The sequence below is a fragment of the Orycteropus afer genome, unplaced genomic scaffold, assembly GCF_000298275.1.
Source record: "Orycteropus afer afer isolate SDZICR_OR568_19922 unplaced genomic scaffold, OryAfe1.0 scaffold00098, whole genome shotgun sequence".
Classification (NCBI taxonomy): Eukaryota; Metazoa; Chordata; class Mammalia; order Tubulidentata; family Orycteropodidae; genus Orycteropus; species Orycteropus afer.
In genome coordinates this window covers 2,738,580-2,749,945 of record NW_006921685.1, presented here as the reverse complement: position 1 = coordinate 2,749,945, position 11,366 = coordinate 2,738,580, and the positions used below count along the sequence as shown (strand labels likewise).

The 11,366-nt window shown below is 35.9% G+C and overlaps 1 protein-coding gene across 1 annotated transcript in view; it reads left to right on the top strand.

Moving 5' to 3' along the window:
* Window positions 1-11,004, top strand: part of UBA6 (ubiquitin like modifier activating enzyme 6) — a 147,272-nt gene extending 136,268 nt beyond the window's left edge. Inside the window, exons 28-33 of the mRNA XM_042781213.1 lie at window positions 1,070-1,187; window positions 2,573-2,766; window positions 3,717-3,844; window positions 4,782-4,869; window positions 5,071-5,165; window positions 10,869-11,004. Coding sequence (XP_042637147.1) covers window positions 1,070-1,187; window positions 2,573-2,766; window positions 3,717-3,844; window positions 4,782-4,869; window positions 5,071-5,165; window positions 10,869-11,004 — 759 coding nt within the window. The remainder of the gene's footprint in view (window positions 1-1,069; window positions 1,188-2,572; window positions 2,767-3,716; window positions 3,845-4,781; window positions 4,870-5,070; window positions 5,166-10,868) is intronic.
* The last annotated feature ends 362 nt before the right edge of the window (window positions 11,005-11,366 follow it).

Here is an 11,366-nt window from a genome sequence, read left to right as displayed (position 1 = left end):
GTTGGGCAATCCTACTTCCGTAGTGATACTGCCTCGGAAACCCAAGGAGGGGTTGCTATGAGTCAGGGCCGACTCAACGGCACATAACAACAACAACAACATGAGCAAGGTTGTTTTAGATGTGCTGGAGTTCTGTCACTGAACAAGATAGATAAAGATCCCTGTTCTTGTTGAATTTACATGCCAGTATGGGAAGATAAGGCATTTGGCTGCTTACAAGGTCAGAGGTTAAAACCCACCAGCTACTCCATGGGAGGGAAATGAGGCAATCTGCTTCCATAAAGATTTGGGGAAAAAAAACTACCATCGAGTCAATTCTGAGTCATGGTGACCCCCATTGGGTTCTAAGGTGGTAAATCTTTATAAAAGTAGTTTGCCACATCTTCCTTCAGCAGAGTGGCTGGTGGGTTTGAACCACCACCAACGATCCTTCCACATGAATCAGGTTAAGTTGATTGATAGTGCTGTTCAGTTCTTCTGTAAGCTTACTGACTTCCATATCCTTACGATTTTCTGTTTTATCTTTTGATTCTATCAGTTTTGTCCTTCATGTATATCGAAGATCTGTTCTTAGGTATATACACCTTTTTGGATTGCTATATCTTCTTCTTGCATTCATCCTTTTATCAATGTATAGTGTCCCTCATTATCTACATTAAAGTCTTTCTAGTCTTCCTCCCTTACTAATTGTAGTATCTATTTCTGAGAGTGAGAAACTTGACTCTCATTATCTATGATTTCTGTATGTTTTTGTTTAAGGAGCTCTGGTGGAAACCTATGTGGGTCACTATGAATTGGAATCAACTTGATGGCAGTGGGATTTTTTGATGGTGGTGTTTTTTTTTTTTAATGAGATAAGTAATAAACAAGTAAACAAATACATAAATAATATAATATCATTTACTAAAGAAAGATAGGAAGTACCATAATGATTAATGATCTGATTTAAATAAAGGAAGACAATGTAAGTCCCTTTCTCTTTATGTGATTTATTTGATAAGACAAATAAATGGTAAACAGTAAGTGCAGAATGTGACAACATTAACAAATATGTAACATATATTTAAAGGTTGTTCAAACAGATGAAAATGCAAGGAAACCGGACCATGTTCCTGTTAGCAATGAAGATGAAAGGAATGCTATTTTCCAACTAGAAAAGGCTATTTCATCTAATGAAGCTACCAAAAGTAAGGGAAAGTCCTTATAAAGAAGTTTTGAACTGGATTGCTCTCTTTTCACTAAACTCTATACCAAAAATTTGTGGGATTAAATTGCAAAGCAACAATAATAATACTAGTTGATTTTATGATAACATGAAAGTTACTATTCACCTTTAATTGACTAAATTCACCAGCAGCAGCCCTGGTACACAATGATTAAGTGCTCGACTGCTAACTGAAAGATTGATGGTTGGAATTGACCAGCAGCTCTACCGAAGAAAGATGTGGCAGTCTGCTTCCGTACAGATTATAGCCTTGGAAACTCTATGGGGTAGTGCACTGTCTATAGCTTCGCTGTGAGTCAGAATCAACTTGACAGCGATAGGTTTGGGTTGGTTGGTTATCCCTATGCTGAAAAGTTGAAATCTAATTCTCCAAATCATATTGATTACTTTGTTTTTATCCTCATTGTTTTAGTTCTTATTTCAGTTTCTTTTTATTCCTGTTTAGCTTATGGCTAGCATAATGAAGAAAAAATGGGATCTTTGTGAAGACTAACCCTTAGACCCAGTTAAATCACTTTAGGAAAACTAAACATGGGAACATCTCTTAGATTCTTAATCTTATAAGTAGCTGGAACTCTAAGTTGACCCACAAGCATCCTTCCTTAAATGGTCTTAAGATCAAAATATAGGGAAACAGAACTTTTAAATCCTGTTTTTAAGTCATCTATTTTTAAAACAGAGCTATTTACTAATGTTCTTATACCTATTCACCATCCTTTCATTACATACATCAATAGTTCCCAAACTTATGATTCATCCAGGGAAATTTCCAGAAAAAATGACCTAGGTGAGCCAACAGTTTAACTTACAAGTAAAAGGTAGTTATTTTAATTTAATAATTTTAGTTTTAGAGAAAACTTACTACCTTTTCTTATTTTCTCATTTCTTCACAAATCAGGCTGCTCCTGTTAATAGAATAATCAGCAAAGATTTCAGAAAGATATATTTACCAACTAACCATGTTCTTAGTTATAAGACAGAAAATGTTTCATAATAGTATTTATGGGATGAGTTTTTAAACAAGGCACAATGTTGACGTATTATATTGTAAATTGCATGAAGCAGATGTTGTATTGACTTAAATTTTATCTTTTTATTTTTTTGTTAATTTCACTGAAAAAGGAGTAAGGTTTTTATATAGAAACTTCTCTAATTTAATAGTATTAAATATATTGTCTTAAATACGGTCAGTAATTTCAATTGCCTGACCTCCCATCTTATCTTTCTTAGTCTTTAAAAATATAAACAAAAACGAATCTTTAAGAATAGTGAACCCACATTGCTTTTAACCAAGTTAAACCTTTACTACTTGGTGAGAAACTTTGTTTTTCTGGCTCTTATGATCAGGTGACCTTCAGATGACAATGCTTTCATTTGAAAAAGATGATGATCACAATGGACACATAGATTTCATCACAGCTGCATCCAATCTTCGTGCCAAGATGTATAGCATTGAACCAGCTAACCGTTTCAAAACAAAGCGTATAGCTGGGAAAATTATACCTGCTATAGCAACATCCACTGCTGCAGTGTCTGGCTTGGTAAGTTTTATTATATTTGAATTGAGGTACTCTTTTACATTGCCTTTTCCTTGTCTTACCTACCATACCACTCCTAACCATCCCTAATCACTCAGATTTTAGAGAGAGAAAGATAAATAATTGATCTTACAAATTAAAATTTTAAGATATTTCTGAAAATATAGAAATCCATATTTTGAGATTTTATATATAAACATTTTCATATAAGTAATAAGCTCAAGATAAATAGATTATCATTTTTCTTACAGATAATAATCCTGTCAATCATCTTTATAGCCTGTATACAAAGCAGGTGCTATTTTTCTTGAAAAAAATGAACTGCCCTAATCTTCGCTTATTGATCAAATTGAATTTTAGTTCTTTGCCTTTTAAAAATGTAATTTCTGTCAGTACAATTTAATGTTTTCTTTGGTTCTTTTTTTTTTTTTTAAGACAATTGTATTTTTACACATATTGTTAAGTAATATTGGTTACATTCTTCATATTGTGGCAACAGTCTAATTATTTCCATTCTAGTTTTTTTGTTCTCATTGTAATTGTTTCTTGATATTTCAGATTCTTTAGAATGGTCTTCAATCATTATACTTTTCTGTTTTGTACTCTGTTGTTATTCTTAGCAGCTTTATGGCGCTAATTGTGTCTATGTTAAGTGACTTTAGACTGTTGTATTTCTTAAGTCCTGGTATCTGCTTTCTAATAGGAAATTACATTGTCAAATTAATACATATTTCTGAATAACTTTGTTCATCATGTTTAGAACAGTTTGAAAATATAAAATGTGCTGAAAGTGGAAAGATTTATAAAGAAGAAATTTATATTACTCTAGTTGAATGGTACTTTTACTCTTTACAGAGAAATGCTTGAGAAGAATTTAAGAAAATTGAGTAGATGAAGTTATAATCATGAATAGTTCAGGCTATTGTATAATCAGATCACTTTTTTAAATCTAGGTTGCATTGGAGATGCTCAAAGTAGCTGGTGGCTATCCATTTGAAGCTTATAAAAATTGTTTCCTTAACTTAGCCATTCCAATTATAGTGTTTACAGAGACATCTGAAGTAAGAAAAACTGAAATCAGGTATGCATGAAGGTCTGTTTCTCTTATATAATGAAAGTGAAATAAAATATTTTACCTTTTAAGAGTGATATATACTGGCTTCACCTCTTCTTTTCTTCTGTAAATATTTATAAATCCAAGGAATCACCTGAAGACCAAGTCATATCTCAGCTTCATGAAGCATTTCTTTACTAAACCAACAAACCAAAGAACTCTTGGAGCCATTAACCTGGCACAGTATATAGCATTTTACTTTCTTTATTATTTGATATGTGTCTTCCTAATTCAGATGAATTATATCTAATTTTAACTCTAGTGGATCCTGAATTTAGAATGTAGTCCCACAAACTATGTGACAATGCAAAACCATTCTGTTGATATTTTTCATTTTTCAAATTGGCAGTAACCAAAAGTTTGAAAATACTTACCTTGCCAAGGCTCCAAGGCTATGACAAAAAACTCTCATACATTACTGATTAGAGGGCAAAATAGTATAGCTCATAATTAGGGAAATATGGCACTATCTTTCAAACTTGCAGATATATTTGCACACATCTCAAATGATATATATGCTAGATACTCATTCTGGCATTGTTTATGGTAGCCAGAGATTGGAAATAACCCAAGTGTCTAGTAGAGAGCTGAATGTCCAGAAAATGAAACCTTTGCAACTCTTTAAAGAGAGAGAAACCAAAGAGCACGCACGTTAGAGCACACTCTCACTAAGATTTATTGATTTATAATGAGACAGTGGAAGGATCAATAAGATACTGGTAAATATGGTTACCTGTTTAGTATGATGGGGAAATAAGGTTCTAGAATATTTGCAAAATTGTGTTTTCCCCACATATTAATTTCTAGCTAAATCACAAATAGTGGACTGCTGATGGGGGTGTTGTATGTCTGTTTTAAAAGAGAAGAAAATTAAAATGGCGTTCCCAATATTTTTCTGCAACAGAAATGGAATATCATTTACAATTTGGGATAGATGGATTATACATGGAAAAGAAGATTTCACTCTGTTGGATTTCATTAATGCAGTCAAAGTGAGGCACTTTTATTTACTTGATTTGTTAGTATCTTTGAGTGTGCTTTTGTTACTTTTTATCTATAACTTCATTGGAAGTCGCTGATACTATTTAAAAAGAGTTTGCTCTCTTTTTACTGATTGCAGATCAACATTGGCACCCCAAATTTTATATTTGGATGGGGTGTTGATTTTTTTCTTTTTGGGTATTAACTTTCAGGAAAAATATGGAATTGAGCCAACAATGGTGGTCCAGGGAGTCAAGATGCTTTATGTTCCTATAATGCCTGGTCATGCTAAAAGGTTGAAGTTAACGTAAGTACCAAACTATATATATGAAAAATTCACAAGAATTGAAACATAAGCTGAATGTACAGTGAAAAATTAAATATAAAGGTTACTGAAGTTCAATTAAAAACATGATTTACTGATACCTGATGGCATCTATAAAAATGGTGAATATGCCAAGTAAAGGACAGTTGGCTACCTCTCAAGAAAATTCATATAAGTACAATACCCTTGTGAATTATTGCCCAGAGTCAGTTCTTCCATCAAGAGTCTTAAAAATCTGATTTACTTAAGGTAAAAAAAAAAAAAAAACTAGTTAGGAGGTTCTTGTGATAATCTATACAAGACTTAATGCTGGCTTAGACCAAAGATGGTAGCAGTTGACATAGAAAGTGGTTTGATTCTGAATATATTTTTAAAAAGGTAGAATCCTTTGGATTTACTGATAGATTAAAAGTGAAATATAAGATAAAGAGTTTTAAAAGAGCTGTGTAACTCATGTTTCCACAATCAGTGTATTGTAGGCATATGTAAATTCTTTGCATAAATCCTTCTCTAATCTTAGTGTTATTTGAATAGGCCTTGGCCCCTTACACTTTCACATGTGTGAATTTCTATGTATATAATTCTATTTAATACCTTACTTCCTAAAGGAGTATAATCTGTCAGATTGGTTACATTCTATGGAATGAAAAGCCATTCATTCAGTTTTGAAAATGAAATTGTTTATAACATTTATCTACCAGGAGGCAGTTTTATCTCTGTCCTTTTCTTGTGTTTAGACGTTGCATGATAACACTTGAATACTGACAATAGATAATTTCAGTAGAATTTGAGCAGGAAAAATGTGAAGGAATTTTCTTCAAATGGCAACCAACATCTTTTCCCCTCTCTTGAACAAGAAGACTCAGTGTACGTCTGCCTGGCCTATCCATATAAAACTGTGCAGAGTTGCAAATGAGATTCCTCAAAAAGGCAATGTCCAATATATAGGTGTATACTAAAGTCCATTCCTTCTTGCCAACTGAAGGCTATGTACTTCACCAATTCTTTTTCCCATACATCAGCTTTTTAATCTCTTGGATTGTATTAATTGCATAGAACCTTATTGTTATTTGTCTCATCTCCAAAATCTACTCATGACCTACTGCCCTGATTTTCCATCAGCCTTTGCCCTATTTCTTTGCCTCCTTTTGCTATAGAACTTGAAAAAATTATCTTCGCCTACTATTTCTCTGGTAGCATAGTGCCTAAGGCACTTCACTGCTAACCAGAAGGATGGCAGTTCAAACCCACCAACCACTCCTCGAAGGAAGGTTGGGCAATCCTACTTCCGTAGTGATACTGCCTCAGAAACCCAAGGAGGGGTCGCTATGAGTCGGGGCCGACTCGACAGCACATAACAACAACAACTATTTCCGATTCTTCTTTTCCCATTCTTTCTTAAACCCATACTACCTCAGTTTTTATCTCTACTCTTTTCTAGATTATCAGTGACCTTCATGTTGCTGAACGCTGTCTTTCACTTATTTGGTCTGTCAGCAGCATTTGATATAGTTCATCACTCCTGTCCTTCATTTAGTTTTTGCTTCTTGGCTTCCAGGATATACACTCTTGTTTTCCTCATACCTCCTTGCTCACTCTTCTCATTTTCTTTGCTGATTCCTCTTTTCCCTCTCTCTTAATATTGTAATATGTCCTCTCTGTCTATACCGAAACCTTTGGAGATCTCATCTGTTCCCATGGCTGTAATTACATAACTTCTATATGTTAATAATCTTTAAGTTTAGTTTTCTCAATCTGGACATGTGTCACAAACTCCAGACTAATATAACCATTGCTTTCTATGTATCTCCAGTTAAGTGGTGCCTTTGTTATCTAGTGCTTTCTATAACAGAAATGCCACAAATGGATGGCTTTAACAAACACATTTCTTTTCTCAGAGTTTAGGAGGGTAGAAGGGTGAATTGATGGTGCTGGCTCTGAGGGAAGACTTTTTCTCTTTGTCAGCTCTGGAGGAAAGTCCTTATCTCTTCTGAACTTCTGCTCCTGGACAATCTTATGTGGCTTACCATGTCTCTTCCCCCATTTCTGCTTGCTCCTTTATTTTTTTTAAATCTCATATTTTATATCTCAAAAGAGGTTGCCTCAAGACATACCCTACACTAATCTTTCCTCATTAACATAACAGTAAAACCATTTCCCAATAGGATTATAACCACAGAGGTTTAGATTTACAAATATTTTAGTTTAATCTGTAACAAATGGTGTATCAGCCAGGGATCAGCCAAGAGATAGAAACCACACCAGTTACTTGCACAGGAAAAATTTATTATAAAAAAATAACTAATAAAAGGTATTTTAGTTGGTAAAAGAGAATTATAAGGGTCTAGAAATAACAGGTACCCAAAAAAGCAGCTACTTCCTCTAGGCCAGAGTTTCTCACCTCAGCACAATTGGCATTTGGGGCTGGATAATTCTTTGTTGTGAGAGGAATTGTCCTGTGCATTGTAGGATGTTTAGCAGCATCCTTGACCTCTACACAGTAGATACCAGTAACATACACATACACACACACCCCTCTAGTTGTTACTACTGAAAATGACTTCCAAGATAACTACCACAAGATTATTCAAAAATAACTACCACAAGAGCATGTAGCTGGCCAATGGGAAATAAACTTGCCAGAAGATTTGCTGTAGAGCTAAGCTGTAGAAGCTGCCCATTGTTGCTAGAGAATGTGGGCAGGCCAGAGCTGCTCTGTAGAAATAGCCTATCTAGTATGATTACAGGAGCTCTGATAGCATAGTGCCTAAGGCACTTGACTGCTGACCAGAAGGCTGGCGGTTCAAACCCACCAGCCACTCCTTGGAAGGAAGGTTGGGTAATCTACTTCCGTAGTGATACTGCCTTGGAAACCCAAGGAGGGGTTGCTATGAGTTGAGTCCTACTCGACAGCACATAACAACAACAACAGTATGATTACAATTGCTGCCTAAGGGTACAATTAGAACTGCCATAGAGGTCACTGGCTAGGGACACTGATCTGAAGACACAAGTGAAGTTGGTCCACAGGGTCACTGGGCTTCTGAAGTGAATGATAAAAATGGATTACCAGAAGCTAGAAGGGAAATGTCTTCCTGCTGACATCATCTTGCAGTGTCACACCATTGTCCTTTGTTCATAAAGCCTAACATTGTGCAGCTGGCAGAGGGGAAATGTTTATAGGGTCCAACTCCAGCATCACAAAGCAGACCAAGGAAGGTTAATTTTATAGCAGAGAAACAAGAAATTGGTAAGTAGAGTAAGTAACTAATAGATAACTCAAACTCAGTAAGTTCAAAATTTAACTTACGATCTTCCCTTGAGCCTTGCACCATTGGCATTGTTTCCTATCTTAGTTAATAGCAACACTGTATTTGCAGTTGGTCAGGGCCAAATCTTTGACATCACTTTTGACTTCTTCTTTCACATGCCACTTTCAGTCTCTTAGCAATTATGCTCTGTCCATCCTCAGTTTGTACCTAGAATCTGACTTCTCCTCACTTCAACTGCAACCACCCTCATCTAAACCACCATCGTTTCTTGCCTTTTTTACTGCAGTAGTCCTTGCAGGCCTTCCTCTTCTCCCCTTATCACCTATAGTCATCTTCCCAGCACAGTAACCAGAGTGATTATTTTTAAACATCAGTTGTATCATGTCCCTCTTTTGTTTAAAATCTTGCAGTAGCTCCCCATTTCACTCACAATAAAGACAAAGTCCTCACAGTTGTTTGCAAAATCCTAAGTGATCTGGCTCCTGGTTTACCATTCTAAATTTTCTCCACACTTCCCTCCCTGTCTGTCATATGATGCATGGTCTATTTAGGAAATCAGTTATTTGGGAGTGACTTCAGGATATGGTAGTGAGAATAGATGGTGGGAAGAATGAAAAGAAGTACATGGGACAGAATATTTTTGTAAAATCAGGAGTGTTACTGAGGATTAAATAAGATTACATAGTTCAGAGCCTGTCGGGAGGTTGGTATGTAACATCTAATAGATAACAATACATACAATATATGATAGATTATTAGGCAGTTGAATAAAATCAAATTGACATTTTAAAAGAATTCTGGTGGCTTTATAGATTGGAGACAGGAGAGAAACTAGAAGTAGACAACTGGCTAAAAGCCAGTGCAGTAATCTCAGGGATATATAGATGATGACTTGATTTATGACTGCCAAAGGGGCAGGGAGGCCACATCTTCTGACCTCCTCTAACCCCACAAGCAGAAGACAGAATCACCATTAATAGCCCAAGGCCTATTCCTGTGAGGCCAGACGTGCTGCCTCCCTCCAGCCTTTTCATCAACCCTGACACCAACCATTCCTCCTGCAGCACCCACCACCTTTCTGCTGGGTTTGATAATTCGCTGCAGTGGCCACACACAACTCACAGATTATGGGGTTTATTAGGGAAGCACCAGGCTACAATTCAAGGTCAGGAACAACGCTCAGTCTCTCTCAGCCCACTGTCTCTCCGCCAACAGTCTCAGTCTCTTTCCCAGCAGTACGTGTCTGTCAGGAGTGCTTTTCTCTCAGCAGCACGTCTTTCTCAGCCATCAGTCAGAGAGACTCCTGCCTCTACGAGGGCTCCTTTTGAGCCTGACAGAGTGGCCAAACTAACCAATCATAACATCAGAATTCTAAACACCTGAGCGAAGCGAACTCTCCAGAACATTGTTTCGTGACACTCTCAACAAAAATACCCCAGATGGATAACTTTAACAATCAGGAGCTCCTCAGTTGCTCATGGCAGATTCCACCATGGAGTTTACAAAGATTTATGGCTGGATAAGCCATACCAGGTAATTTACTACAACACAATGACATCAGTGATGAAAGCAAGGAGGAAGTGGATTTTTTGTAAATAGGATAAACACAGAACATAAGAGAAAGGTAAAACTTCCCCTTTTGGTATTTATAGGTTTCATAATAATACCTCTAACCTTTATAGGGAGTTAAGACAAATTAGTTTTTTAAAAAATTGTTTATGTTTTGTTTTGCTTTTGGCTCCTCATGACCTGTTTTCTTTATCATTACCAGCAGTGGGCCAAATTGATTAAAAAAAAAAACTCTTTGCTCTCTAATCGATTTCAAGTCCTGGTGACCATATGTACAGAGTAGAACTTCTCCATAGGGTGCCCAAGACTGTAATCTTTAAGGAAGCAGACACATCATTCTCCCACAGAGCAGCCAGTGGGTTCAAACCACTGACCTTTCAGTTAGCAGCTGAGCACTAACCACTGTGTTACCAGGACTTCTTACATGCATACATATTTAAAGGAGTGCTAGTGGTACAGTGGTTAAAGTTCTCAGCTGCTAACTGAAAGGTCATTAGTTCAAACACACTGGCTGCTCCAGTGGAGAAAAATGTGCTTCCATAAAGATTATAGCATTGGAAACCCCATGGAACAGTTCTACTCTGCCCTACAGGTTCATTATGAGTCAGGATCGAATGTGTGGCACACAACAATAACAAATTAATTCACTGTGAGGTAAATGAATGTCTTAACTTTACAGCTTTCATAAGGAAAAATGAATATATGAAAGCAGGTAGATTATTAGATTTAAAAATAAATGTAGACTCTAGATACAAATCCAAATTCTCTGGATAATATTAGTCAGCAGTTCACTCTTTCATTTTATGGAATTCACTAAGTTATTATTCATGCTTATTTTTCTTAGAATGCATAAACTTGTGAAACCTTCTACTGAAAAGAAATATGTGGATCTTACTGTATCATTTGCCCCAGACACTGATGGAGATGAAGATTTGCCGGGACCTCCAGTAAGATACTACTTCAGTCATGACACTGATTAACAGAAGTTTTCTTAACATTACTCCAGTACTACTTCCTTTTTGGAAGGAGTACATTTAATTAAGAATCTAAAAATACCAGTTCATGATACTATGGATTTCTTCTTGATGAAGCCTTAATTTAAAGGAAGCAGCATTGAAGAACTGTAAAATAAGTTTGGAGCATAGTGTACACTTTCCTCATGCTACCTACATGGGTATGATGACAAGTTTGAACTGCAGTGCCATTTTATAATGCTTGTAATAAATGTGTGTTAACTTCTCTGGATGAAAAGAAGCAACAATTTTTATCCATGACCAGAAGAAATAAGGATCAAGAAATTGAAAGTAACAAATGCAACTGTCCAAACTATTTGATCCTATTT